General features: G+C 47.4%; 1 protein-coding gene across 15 annotated transcripts in view; it reads right to left on the bottom strand.

Moving 5' to 3' along the window:
• The window catches only part of DYSF (dysferlin), a 202,959-nt gene that overhangs the window by 18,672 nt on the left and 170,406 nt on the right, over window positions 1–13,881 (bottom strand). For all 15 annotated transcript variants that reach the window (XM_032410734.1, XM_032410730.1, XM_032410732.1 and 12 more), the window contains 6 exons: window positions 8,160–8,288; window positions 7,707–7,862; window positions 6,079–6,170; window positions 3,405–3,575; window positions 2,607–2,749; window positions 705–844 (listed from right to left, as the gene is read on the bottom strand). In XM_032410734.1, coding sequence (XP_032266625.1) covers window positions 705–844; window positions 2,607–2,749; window positions 3,405–3,575; window positions 6,079–6,170; window positions 7,707–7,862; window positions 8,160–8,288 — 831 coding nt within the window. The remainder of the gene's footprint in view (window positions 1–704; window positions 845–2,606; window positions 2,750–3,404; window positions 3,576–6,078; window positions 6,171–7,706; window positions 7,863–8,159; window positions 8,289–13,881) is intronic.

The raw sequence follows: 13,881 nt of genomic DNA on the forward strand, positions 1-13,881 counted from the left end.
AGACTGAAAGCTCACATCAACACCTGCTGTGCCACTTTGGGGTGCTGGCAGCCACCCACCAAGGGCAAGAGAGCTCAGTCCAAACAGCAGAGACCATGTCCCCTGCATGTCTACAAAGGCACCTTCATTGCTGCCTCAGCCCTTCTCTGCCGTCGCCTTTTCTCTCCTCCTCCTCCAAAACCCAGTCCTGAGCTCACCTCCTCCAGGAAGCCTCCCGGTCTCAGTCCTGGGCCAGCTGTCCCTTTGCTCACCCTCCCTCTGCACGGAGAATGCCCTTGGCCCTCCTGATGACCACTCTCAGTGATAGCTCTGCCATTCTGTCATAGGGTGCCAGTTGCCCTGTCTGGATTCCCCACAGCAGCCCAGCCCCACACCAGCCACCTGGATGTCACTGGCTGGTAGTAGGGGAGGGCATCCTGAGGCCAAGCTGAAACAGTGAGGCTTCTGAATGACTCATGGTAAGCCAGAGGTCTATCCATGGCTCAGGCTCATTCCCCAGGTCCTGAGGGCTGCAGGAAGCCAGGGGAGGCCAGGCCCAAGGGGTCCTCTTGTAGGCCAACAGTGGTCACCACTCAGACTGTGGGAAAACATGTCAAGGAAGGATTGGCCAAATCCTGAGCTCCCCACAGATGCCTCTGGGATATCCATGCCGTCCTTGGGGGGCGGGGCTGGCTGGGGGTCAGGGCTCAGGGGCCCTGTCCTACCTGCTCAATGTCTGGCTGCAGGGGGCTGTAGAGGGGCCGGGACTCCACATGCTCGGGGACGAGGCCCAGCTGCCGGAGAACATGCAAGGCCAGGCGCTCTTCCACGGGGCCCAGGTGTGGGTTCAAGACACTGGCAGCTTCTGCTCCAGAGAAAAGACAAAAAAGTTGCTGGGGATGAGTGAGCAAGGGATAGTGGGGCTGCCTGGAGGCCTCGGGAAGCCCCTCACCCCCACACCCTCAGCCCCAGCCAAGACACACTTCTGACCCTCAGGTCTCACTCTGCAAGGGAAGCCTCACCATCCACTGGCTCCAGCTTTAAAATCCAGATTCCTCATTGCCATCATTGCTACCAAGCCTCTTCTATAAAGCTCTTTTTTTCCACCAAAAGCTCACCCCTTCCAGGAAGCCCTCCCTGACTGCTCCAAACTCTGAGCCTCAGCAACCTCTACTTCCAGATCAGGCATCTAAATGCTTTCAGTACTACTGTTATCCTGTTCACACAATCTGTTCTACTAGGAGCAATAGCTAAAATAATAGCAATCACAGCAAACACTTATAAAGCAGAAACCAGGCACTGGTCTTCATAAATCTTAACAGGTTCTAGCCTCATAATAACCCTGGAAGGTAAGTGCTGTTATCATGCCTGTTTCACAGATGACAGAAGTGAAGCACAGAGCAGTGACACCGTTGGTCAACAGGGCAGCTGAGATGACACCCTCGTTTAGGAAAGGCACGGGACTGGCCGTGAGCACCCTTCCCTTCCACCTTGTGTTTTCCAGGGACAGCTCCTACGTGCTAGGGAGTAGGTCAAGGATTGGTGCTGTGGACGGGATGAGGACACAAGGGTGGTTCTGATCCAGACAAGCCTGGCCAACCAGCCGGCCACAGGAACCTGGAGCCTCCACTAAAAAAACTTTGACTGGGGGGGAGGAGAGTCCACGTGTGTCCAAACACACAAGGACACACACAGGTATGTGCACTCAGGTGTATCCGTGTTCAAGAGCACAGATTTTCGTGCACACACACATGCACACACACACACACACACACACACACAAGTTCATCTAACAAACCTGCTCTGCCCACTCTAACGGGTGCCACAAAGGAAGCGGCACAGCATTGCGGCAGGACCCCCGGGCCAGGTGTCTGGTTCTGCTCCTAACTGGCTGCGTGACTTTGGGCAGGTCGTTAGCTACTCTTGGCCTCCATGGCCTCATCTGCAAAAATAGGCCGATGTGGGACCTCACCATCAATAGCTTCTGGCTTTCCTTTCTTATGAATGTATGACCGTGAGCCCTGGTCCCCGTGCTACAGGGGTTCACAGACCAGCGGAAGGAGGAGGAGGAGGGGTTGGGGATGGGGAATCAGAGCCACCCTTCCCTTGTATAACCTCGGCACCAGCTCTGACATCAAACAGCTCTGAAACCACCAGGAAGTGAGCCCCGCCCCCAGGGCCTATAAACAGCTCCAGGGAGTCTGAGCAGCTCCTGGGGGGCAATGTAGGCCTGTGGACATCTCAGACACACAGGGGGGCATGCGGCAGAACTCTCAGGCGGGAGCACTGGGCAGATCCAGGGGCAAGGGTGGAGGCCGCAGGGCTTCCTGCCTGCCCTGTGGATGTTTTAGGTACAGGAGCTGGGAGTCAGGGGTGTGGGGAGGGGGGTTCGAGGGGGGGATGGCGGCTCAGAAGACACCCAGAAGGCCAAGCTGGCAAGTTAGTGCAATTCAAGTAGAGTATGGTCTCAGAGGTCATCTGGACCCCAAATTCCAATTAAAGTCTGAGCACCCAAAGCCAGAAGCAAACTGATCCTAACCGTGACCCAGACCCTGGCTTCACGCTCACCCCTGACCCCTGAGGTGACGGAGAGCCCGCCATGGTTCTGGGGTCACATGGCAGCTCACCTATTTCTTCAATGGTATATTCTTTATCCTGAAAGAGCACACGGCCTGTGAGGTACACGGGAGCCTTGAGTCTGCGTTGCTGGCAGAAGAGGTGGAGAAGCTGGGAGGGACGGAGCTGGTCTCTCCACTGGTTGGGTCCAGAGCTGAGGCCCAAACACAAGGCAAAGAAGAGACCCTTCAGGGTGCTGCCGAGGGGTGCGCGGGAGCCTGTGCACCCACCTGCACAGCCCCCCACCCTTCACTTTTACAGTGGGCACCCTCGCCCGCCGTGACGGGGTGGGGGGCCACCTGACACACAGGGAAACTGAGGCCCAGAGACAACAGGACGTGTTTAAATGAATACTGAGATGGAACCTAGATATTTTCAATTTCCAGATTGAGAGAATCAGACCCAAATGAGACCCAAATTGGCAAGAACGGAGCAGGGGCTGCCCACACATGAGTTCACCTGACACAGATCCCCAGACGCTCCACTGGGGCTCACGTGACCCATGGTCTGTCTCCCTTCTCCTTTCCCTCCTTCCTCATTCTTCCCTCTACAGGGGCTCGGTAGTATCTTAAGGAGAGCTGGGTTACAACCACATGATGACAAGCCAGTTTCTTAGAGTCAGACAAACAGGTTCAAATCTGAATCCCACCACTTACAAACCATAACATTTCTGGGCCTCAGGCTCCGTATAAGTACAGTGGGGACAAGACTGAGCGAGAGAGCACCTATCCAGGGCTAAGCCCGGGGCTGGCACACAGGAAGTGCTCAGGATTCGGGGGGCAGAAGAGCAACCAGCCCCTTGCACCTACACACAGTAGGTCTGTGGGAGCCCGCAGCGAGCCCCAAACTTGGACAGCAGCCTATTCTCCAGGTCGATGACTGTCTCCCCGATCTTTTCATCTTTGGAGAGGAGGTCATAGTCGTAGAGTGTGATCTTCAGGTCCTTCTCCAGAGGCAGAGTACAGGTCAGCTCGAACATCCTGCAGGGGGCCCAGGGCAGACGTCAGGGTGCTGCAGACTCCCTGATGTTGATGGACACAGTGGGTGCTCAAGGGAGGGACAGCAGGACAAGAGCAGGGGCCTGAAAGCCTTCCCTGGCCCCCTCCTCCCCTTCCAAGAGTGGCCCTGGAGTCCACCTCCTCGGGCCTCTGTACATCCTAAAGTATTAATCCCAGCACTCTACCGGTACTGGACTTTTCTGTGTGTGTGTGTGTATGTGTGTGCACATACACACGTGTATGTCACACGTCCCCAAATAATCTGCGCTGAGCATAGAGTAGCTACCTGCCTGTTGAACCACAGAATGAACAGATGAACTGGAACAGAAAGTCACAACTGAAGCTTCTACCAGGACACCAGGAGGCAAGAGATGTGAAGGTGCCAGAGCACTGGAATTGACCAAGGGGGTGACCTGGGACCCACTTTGGGGACACTTAGGGCTTTACACCTACTTGCAGAGTGGGAAAGAGGATTTGGGAAGAGATTTCTTTGGAGGGAGCTCCTGCTGTGCTCTGAGACCCCCCATCCCCGCTCTGAGGTCAAGTGTGGAGGGATAGCCCCCTTTCCCCTGAAAGAGTTCCCTGCAGGTGGGAGGCACAAGCCTGGCACCTGACTCGTACTCAAGGAAGAGAAAGCAGCTGGCCGCAGAGAGGCGGAGAGAGAGACGACACCGCTCCTATCCTGGCTGGGCCACCGTGAGGCCGAATGGGAGCCACTTGGAATCCGACCCCATGGGACCTGGGGCTCCAGCTGTGAGACTGTGGAGAGGCCCATCTGAAAAGGGCCATCAGTAAAGGGCCGTGGCATCCACCACTTCCCTGGAGCTTCAGTGGGTGGGCGCAAAGGGGCTTTCTGGAAAGCACTCACAAGACAATAAATCAGCTTTCAACATTTGCCACCCAGAGAGTGCCCAGAAAACACAGAGGCAGTGAGCACATGGGGCTCTCCTCTCCTAGTCCCCTAGTCCTGGCCATGCACGATCCAGAACCTTCATGGCTAGTCGAGGGTTGGTGGGAGACATCAGACAGGAAAGGGAGAGAGGCAAAGCTCCCTCCTTCCCTGCACAGACATCCACACGCCACACACAGCTACACCCAAAGTGGACCCAGCTGGGAAAGGGGGTGACTATCCTAGATGGAGCCTGTCAGGTTCATGAGTACACATGAACGGGCATTCTGGTTAGCACCTTGAGACTGGGTTTAGGACAAAGCAGACTGTCTAAAAGTAAGCAGAAAAGTCACCTGCCTGCCACAGTTTCCACTCAAGAAATGAGGGAGGTAACCCCCACGGAAGAAATGTCTACAGGATATAGGCAGACAAAAACAAAACAAAAACAAACTTGTGTTCTCATTACATTCCCTGAGCTGGGCTTGTTCAGCACACGAGTTATACAAAGAGTTTCTGCCCTCACTGCCCCCACCTTGCCCTGGGGCCTGACACACACACCCACTCCAAACAGGCCCAATCTACTGCGGGGTCACCATGAGCCTGGGGCCTCAGGCCCGCCACCGGCCACCTGAACTCACCAAAGGGAGCCCCTCCCCACCTACTTCCCTCCCATTCCAGCTTGCCGGGGGCTCATCACTGGCAGGACGGCAGGCAACTCTCCAGGCTGACCGGCTCCCTGCCGCAGGCCTGAGTGCCCACAGCCAACTCTACAGACACCGGTTTAAGAATTCAAGGGGTCACCTGACAGTACCAAAACAACACACCTTCTCCCACCGGTGCTAGAGAAAGAGCCACCAACTTCCCTCTGGGATTCTCCCTTCTCCAGCCTAAATAAGCTCATATCCAGACAGCAAGCAATTCAGGATGCCTGGGAGCTGTGCCCATGCAAGGGGCCTGGATTCTTCCTCCCCTTGTTCTTAGATTTCAAGAAGCATTTTACTCTCTTCCTCTGTCTACCTGCGAAAGACGAACATGCAACAATGACAGACGACAATGACTAAACGCAACATGGTATCCTGGATGAGATCCTGGAACAGTAAAAAGACATCAGTGGGAAAAGTAGCCAAATCCTAATAAAGTCTAGAGTGTAAGAAATAGTAACGCACCACTATTGATGTTTTAGTTTTGACAAAATGAACCATGGGTAGGTAAGAGGGAAATGGAATGTGAAGGATATACAAAAATTGCGCTTTCTTTGCAGCTGTTCTGTAAATCTAAAACTATTCTAAAGTAAAAGTTAATCTTAAAAAAAAAAAAATAACAATTAGCAAATGCAGGCTCTGAGTTTCCATTTAGATTTCCGCTCTTTGAGGTAACTGTTTATGAGATTAAGTAGGAGTTTCGGCCAGGACTCCAGCCTTCAGCACATGATGAAGAGCGAGCTGAGGTTACACCCCTACAGACGTGCAAGATTAGGGACTACAGCTTTGCCTCAGGAACTGGGCACTTCCCAGTGGCAGCCACATCTCCCCGCCGAGGGCTGGGGGTTATCCAGATTGGTACCTCCCCGCCAGACCCAAGCTGTCACCAACTTACTTTCCAAACACAGGCTCCAGGGTACAGGGAATGTAGTTATCCTGGTCACTCACGGATTTCTTCCCTATGGAGATCTTGATGTAAGGATCACACTGAGGGAAGAGACAGGAAGACTTAAATGAATTCACTTTCCCAACACATCTCCGAGGCTTCTTCGGTCCTCTGCCTCCCCATGAGGCTAGGAGGCCAGCCATCAAGAAGCTGCCATCCTGCCCTGGTGCCAGGCCAAGGGCCCCATCTTGCACACCACCACACCAGTTGGCCCTGACACGGACTTCTGGTCATGATCCAGCAGTGGAAATGGGGAACCTGAGTCCTCCATACTCCCAAAGCACTGCCCCATTGGGGGAAGGTGGGTGAGGGCAAGGCTCATATCCTCAGAAACACTACAGCCTGTATTATATATGTGACTGAGCCAGCTAGGGTCCTCTCTGTGACCTCTGCTTCAACAGATTGAAGGGAGAGAGATGGCCAGACTTCATCAGCCTAACCCAGCCCAGGCTGGCCTTCCCCAGATGCCTCCAGGAGCAGCTGGGATCAGAGAGTGCTCAGGGTCAGTCACGGCATAAAGAAATCCTGAAGTGCATGAACAGACCATTGGCCACACCACATCTTGGAGGCCATCATGGTGCCTGGGCTGGGGATGGCTCTTTTCTGCCCTTTGACTTCCCAGCAGGGCAAGGTCAGCTATGACTTATGCTGAAAAGCAGGCTCCAGGGATAGGACAGTAGACCTTCACCCTCAGCCTCAAGGACACATGCTAGGCCTGTATCCATCTCAGGGGATGAGAGAGGACCCAGCCCCATACCTCTGAACTCCAGTCAACCCCGCCTGTCCCTCTTCTTTCCTCTTTCTCTCTTTCCAAGTTTTCTCTGCCCCTCCCCAGCCATCTCCCCAGAGCTCCAGACTCCGGCCCTCCAGCAAGTTCTCTCTTTGCCTCAGAGCCAGGACCAGAGTGAGGCGATGAGGTAGTTGCCTCAGGCACAAAATTTGAGGGAGTGCCCCCAAAACTCAGTAATGAAGATAAACAAATTTTAATGCAATATTTAAAAAATTAAAGTCAATGCCAACAGGCCCTGATGAACAAAATGCTAACTTTTAAACAAGGACAGGATCAGAATTACTGCTTTTCCCTTCTGCCTTGGGCTCCAGCACAGCTAGGCACAGCGCCATTACCGAGCCCCCTCTCTCCTGCCTGCACCCCCGCCACCTGAAGCCCAGCGACGTCCAACCCTGGCCCACACCTTCCATGTCGCTTCCTCTTGTCTCATCCTCGTGCCTAACAGTCTTCTCACAAACTCTTGCCAAGTTTTTTGGCCCATCCTAAAATACTACTTTCTTCTCCCTCCTAGCCTACCAGAACTCCATCGATCCTTAAGAATCCTATTCCTTCTGCGAAGCCTTCCTCATGATTGCCAAGTCTTGCACTGCCTGGCCTTCTCTGACCTCCTAGAGCACTTGGCCCCTGACCGAACTGCATCCAGTCGCCTCTCTCAGTGCTGGGTGTGTTTGGCTGGTTTCCGAGGCTTACTGTGAACCCCCTGGGGGGAGAGCTGTGTCCAGATTCTGCAGCCCGTTTGTGCCCCAGCCTGCCATTCTGGGAGAGCTGAGAGCTCCAGGAATGTTACCTTCCCATTGGGGTCCTTGGGCTGCAGGCCAAATGCTCGGATGATGTAGATGCGGACCAGGCACTCCTGAGGCCCCTGGGCGGCCAGCTGGTGGAACTGTCTTGGGGGCATGGGGACGGCCGGGTCTTCTGGGAGGGGGTAGATTTTGAAGAGGCCCTGAAAAGAATGAGGGGCCAACGCATTCACCATCATCATCACCAACATCACCACCATCATGACCATTACCGTCATCTCTGTCAGTCATCACACCTGAGACCACCAAGCCCACCGCCATCTCTTCACCACCATCAGATTCTGCATTGACGGCGTCACCCACACAGTCACGATGTGCCAACATCAACACCATGCTCATTACCGTAGTTACTACAGGAGCCCTGCTCCCGCCCCCTTCACTTATGGCTGCCACTTCACAGTCTCAGGCCTCCGGGTAGGGACACGTCCTTAAGGACGTACCTTAAATTCCCCAATAACAGATGGGTCCTCCGTCTCCTCCTGAGTCTTGCCCCGGTAGAGCTTGAAGGTGTTACAAAAGTCAGACAGGCCCTCAAAGGCCTCCACATTCTCCAGTTGCGTGTCGTAGACCTGCCACACGTGGGGACAAGAAAAGGGGAGGAGGGAAAGAGAGAAAGGAGAGGGCCAGCCAAGGAAGAGGAAACAAGACAGTATTCAAGTGAAGATGGACGAGGCACAGAGAAGAAAAGGAGGGGAAAGGCCGCATGCAAATTAGAGAGGCAAAGGCAGGTAGCAGAGGGGAAGGGGAGAGCGGCCAAGAACAGAGAGGACAGAGGGGGACAGGACACAGGTGGAGATTAAAAGGACGCAGAGCGGAGAGGAAAGGGAGAGGAAGGTAGGGGACAGGAGGGGCAGGAGAGGGGGGAAGTGGGGAAGACATGTTTCAGCACCATTAGGGAACAGTTTTCTGGTGAATCCAACATTCTAGGTATCTAGGAGTCATCATGTACCCGGCTGGTGTATTTTTTTAAGAGAATAAAACCAAACAAACAAATGAAAAGTTAATTGACATTTTCTTTGAAGATCGAGACAGAACTCTGGAAAATTTATAGGTCTGTGTTTCAAGCCACAAATGCTCCCTGTCCAGGACAGCCAGGCGACCTGTGGTACCAAACACCGGGCCGCGGCTGCCTTCTGAGCACTACTTTAAATTTGCGAACTCAATGTATCTATCCCATTCCTCTCAAAAAACCCACTGACTTCTCTTTGTTAGAGGCATGCTTTGGAATTGCTTAGGCTTAACTAAAGCAGCAGTTTTCTATTATAGGTGATAAAATGTACCTAATAGTGATATTAAAAACTTAATATACATGCTAAGTTGGTTACACCTGAAACTGACAGCCAAGATGCTCCAGGTCAGTTCCCTTGTCGTACTGCTAAGTGTGATTCCTCATTTAGGCCTAGCCCCAGTTCTGTCCCTTCCAAGAAACAATTAATGATGCAAGTGAGGCAGGTTCGTTATTAAAAATTAGAAAATATGAGTAAATATAAAGAAAATGTTATTATTGCCTTGCATTTTGATTCTCAAAAATAACAACTAGTTATTTGGTTTATATTTGATAGGTACCATTTTGAGTATGTTCTTTTTGTTTTGTTTTGTTTTTTTGAGTATGTTCTTGATCTGTTTATATAGTTTAATCATTTCAGAGGACAGTTCCCTTATTTGTCAATTTGGCCATTTCCTCTGTTCCAGGTTCTTATTTCTGCTTTTATTTTTATTATTTTGTTCTTCCCACTGCGTCAAAGGGTTTTTTTTTTTATTCTTTATAACTTCTTCAGTTGAAGCTTTATTTACTTTTTTCCCTCTATTCTGATAAGGAAAACGCTTATTGCTATGAAATTGTCCCGCTTACTACTGCCTTGGCACACGGTCCCATTTGTTTTGATTGTAATGTTATCATATTCATTCTCTTGGCATGCCACAATTACAGTTTTATTTTTATTCTTTGATCCAAGAGCTAGATGCTTGTTTTTCATTCTTTTGTTTTAATTAAGGTAAGCTTTTAAGGCTATAAACTTCCTCCGAATGCTGCTTTAGCTATAACTAGCGAGTTCTAATATGTAGCATTTTATCCCTGTTTCCCAGATACTCTGCAATTTGAGTTTGTGTTTTTTCTTTTGCCAAGAACTGTGAAAAGAGAGGTTTGTTGTTTTTTGTGGGGTTTTTTTTTTTAATTTTCTAGATAGGCGAGAACTTTTGGGCTTTTGATTTTGTTATTAAGTTCTCATTTTATGGCATTATAATCAAAAAACATTGTCAGTAGTTGGCCACTTTTTGAATTGTATTAAAGTTCTCTACAGGGCCTGTTACATGGTCCATCTCTGGAACTGTGCCTCTGTTTTCAGGCTACAGGGTTCAGCCAGGTGAACAACTATGCTGCTTTTCTCTATCTTCTTAATGTTTGTGTTCCCTCGACCCTGACATGAACCAAGAGGACAGAAAAATAATCTCCCCCTACCTACTATTTCTTTCCTGTATCTCCTATAATTTCTGTTTTGTAAATATTGATGTTGTATTATTCAGCACATAGGTAGTCTCATAACATAGGTATTCTCATAACATATGTATTATCTTGTGGAATTGCACGGTTTAATGTGGTAAGCGTCATTCTTTGTCTCATTTAAATAATTTGGGGGACCTGAATCCACTCTCATCTAAAAAAAAGACAGTGACTTCTACTTTCTTTTCATTTGCATTTGCCGGGCACACATTTTCACAATCTTTCATTTTCAACCTTCATGAATCTCTTTATTTTGGAGTTAGATTTTGCTTTGAGATCTGATTTAAGTTTTGTAATTAATGAGTGATTGATATGACATGCATTGATATGACAGATATGTTTGATCTGGGTTTATATTTATGTTATATTTACATAGTCATATAATACGTTTATGTTACATTTCTAATTTCGATTTTTTTTTTTTACATCTTTGCCTGCATGGTCTGTTTTCTGTGTGTGTGTGTTTCTGCTAAGCTGAGTTCATATTCTAATGTTATTATAAATTTATATATACAAATAATTCTCTAAGTCCTGTATGTATTTAGGGACAGTATTTAAGAGTTCCCTACTATAGCAATGATAAAATGATGGAATTTTATCTCCCTCCCACTCCCTCTCCCTTACTCAGTTTTAGACAGCATTGTCTTCCTTAATATTTAATCTGTACTATTTACTTATAATTTGCTTATACTCCTCTTATTTGATTTGCCAATTTTAAATACTGTCAACTCTATCTATTCCATAATATGGCAATCCATGTCCTTACTCTGTATCCTATCATCTTTCCTCCTTCTGTGCCTAATTTTTTTAAAGATTTTATTTATTTATTTGAGAGAGAGAGAGAGAGAGAGAACAGGTGGGGGGGAAGGGCAGAGGGAGAAGCAGCCTCCCAGTCCAGAAGGGAGCACGATGCGGGGCTCAATCCCAGGACCCTGGGATCATGACCTGAGCTGAAGGCAGCCACTTAACTGACTGAGCCACCCAGGCGCCCCTGTGCCTAATTTTTGCCAGTTTTGTCACTTCCATATTTTGACTGTATATATTTATATTCTGTCATGTTACCCTAATCCTTCCATTTATTTTCATTGGGAGTCTAAGGTAAAATATGATCACAATCAGTCCCTTCATTCTGGCCTTCCCAGTTACCTCCTAATTGACTAAGTTCATTCCCTCGGAGCTCCTCAAGATGGGGGCATGGGACCCGTATTCCCAGTTCCTGAATATGCACCCTGTGTGTTTATAGCTGTCGTGCCCGAGGGGCAGCTGGGCTGAACACAAATCCTGGGCCCCCTTTTCTCTCCTTGATGATCTTACACATGGTGCTTTACTGTCTTCAGGTATGAAATGTTGTTGTGGAGAAACTGAAGCCACCATGTCTTATTTCCTATTTTAAAGGACTTAACGTTTTGGAGGAGAAGAAAGTATGAGTACCACAAAAATTCTTTAGCTCTAAAGTCCAATAACATATACTAGGGTATGTCTCAGGGTTGACGAATCTGGGTCAATTTTCCGTGACACCCAGTGGACCTTGTAGTATGTATATTCAGGTATTTTTCTGACAATGCTGGTGACATTCCATTAAACTCTTCAATGTCTATTTGTTGTATTTCATCGTTTTGGTTGTCTTTCTCAGAGACTCCAATTATGCGAGTGTTGGATCTCCTTTCCCTGACTCCTAGGTCTGTCATTTTCTCTTTACTGTTTTATACCTCTGGTTTTTAATTTCCATAGCATTTTGCTGACTTTCATCATTTCTGTCCTCTGTCCCCTTCCTGTGTTTTCCAAAGTGGCCATTCTGCCCTGCGCTTCTTCCATTTCCATGTGATCCTCTCTTTTCCTGAATCCTACGAGTTCACAGTTCATCTCTTCTCATCTCATCATCCCTTGAGTTCTTTCATTTCTGCCTTGATTCTGACTGTCCCACCTCTGTAAAGCTCACAGCAAAGTATTTCATCTCATCTGCTCCTTGGCAAAATTTTTCTGGTGGGTATATATATCCTCTTCTTTTGGCTAAGTTTTGATTTACATTTTCTTTTTTTCATGGTATTTTTGAATTAATGCCCTGACAGTTCTTTTACGATTACTTGTCGCTAAATGGGCTGGATTATCCTAGCCCCATTACTTCCTTTGTTCCGACCACAGAGGCAGACTGCTTCCTGCAAATATGGCTCATCTATGTGATTCTTATGTGGCTTTACCTTCTCCGCTTCTCTGAACCAGACCAAGTCTGAGAAGCATTTGTCGCCAGCCTGAACCTGACTCCAAAGTTCCCATATCCACTGTTGTGAATGAGGCAGATCACTTCTATATTTCATGGTGAAACTCAACTTCAGGAACTATTTTTTAACTACTTATTATGAAAGTTTCCAAGCACACACAAAGGAAAGGTAATAGATAATAAGCACCCATGTGCCTATAACCTGTCTTCAATAATTCTCAACATTCTTCTATTAGGAAGGATGGGGTTTTCTGAGATCGGCTACCACTATGACCTTTCATCATTTTCTCTTCATTTACTGCCGAGTGGCTTCTACCCAATCTTGGTTGCCTTTGGACAGCCCTTACATGTATTTTGGAGTCTGCGGGTTTTATTTGTTTCCAACTTTTACTGAAAATGGAGTTTGTGGGTTTGAATGATTTCCAGAAGAAAAGGGGAAATATGCTGACTTATGCAGCCATGTTCATACTGGAAGTCTCAATAAAATACTTTTTAAATTTCCAAGTGGTTGGTCTTTTTGTTTAAACTTTTGTTATTAATTTCTCATTTTATTGCATTTTAATCTGTCTTGTATGATTTCTGCTTTTTGTAATTTACTGCTAAACTAATATGTGATCAAATTTGGTAAATATTCTCTGAGCATTAGGAAAAAACGTATTCTCTATTTTTTTTAATTATTTTTATTCTCTATTTTAAAGCTACTTTTGATGTAACTTAAAAAATATTTTACCTTTTTATTCAGACCTCTTCTTTCCTTATTTATTTACTTTCTGCTTCACCGGCCTAGGAGAGAGGTGAATTAAAATCCCTACTGCAACTTTAATTTCTCTCATTTCTTGCTTTTATTTGGGTGAGGTATGAGTTTACATCTTCCTCCCATTTTTGCTTTAAATATTTCTAAGCTTTATTGTCCTGTACAGGAATATTTGGGCATTTTCTCATTGAGACATGTATCTTTTATTTATATAAAACATCCCATTTTGTTTCCTTTGCTTTTTACTTTAAATTATCTGTTTCTCTTTTATTGGCACTTACCTTATTTTGTGTGCCAAAATATTTATTTTTTAGATATTCTACGCTGTACTGTTTTAGACCTACCTCTTAAGAACAGTCTAATGAATTTTGAATTTTATATAGTCTAAGGGTCCTTATCACTCAATAGAGAAGCTTAATACATTTTCATTTTTTAGGAAAACAAATATGTATTATTCTCTTTCTGTTGTATTTTACTATGATTTCTGTTTTTTATGCTTTCTTGTTTGTATCTTTTGCTTTTCTTTTGCTACTGACACTGTGAATTGTATATTTCCCCCAGGCTAGTAATTTCCAAATATGTTTTTTTTCCTCTACCCATCGTGTTCTCCGTTCTCTCCATGATGCTACAGGCTATTTTTCAAAAACTCATGGTAGTGGTGGTGGTTTTCTTCTATTTACTTATCCTTAA

The sequence above is a fragment of the Phoca vitulina genome, unplaced genomic scaffold (genome assembly GCF_004348235.1).
Source record: "Phoca vitulina isolate PV1807 unplaced genomic scaffold, GSC_HSeal_1.0 scaffold12, whole genome shotgun sequence".
Taxonomy (NCBI): Eukaryota; Metazoa; Chordata; class Mammalia; order Carnivora; family Phocidae; genus Phoca; species Phoca vitulina.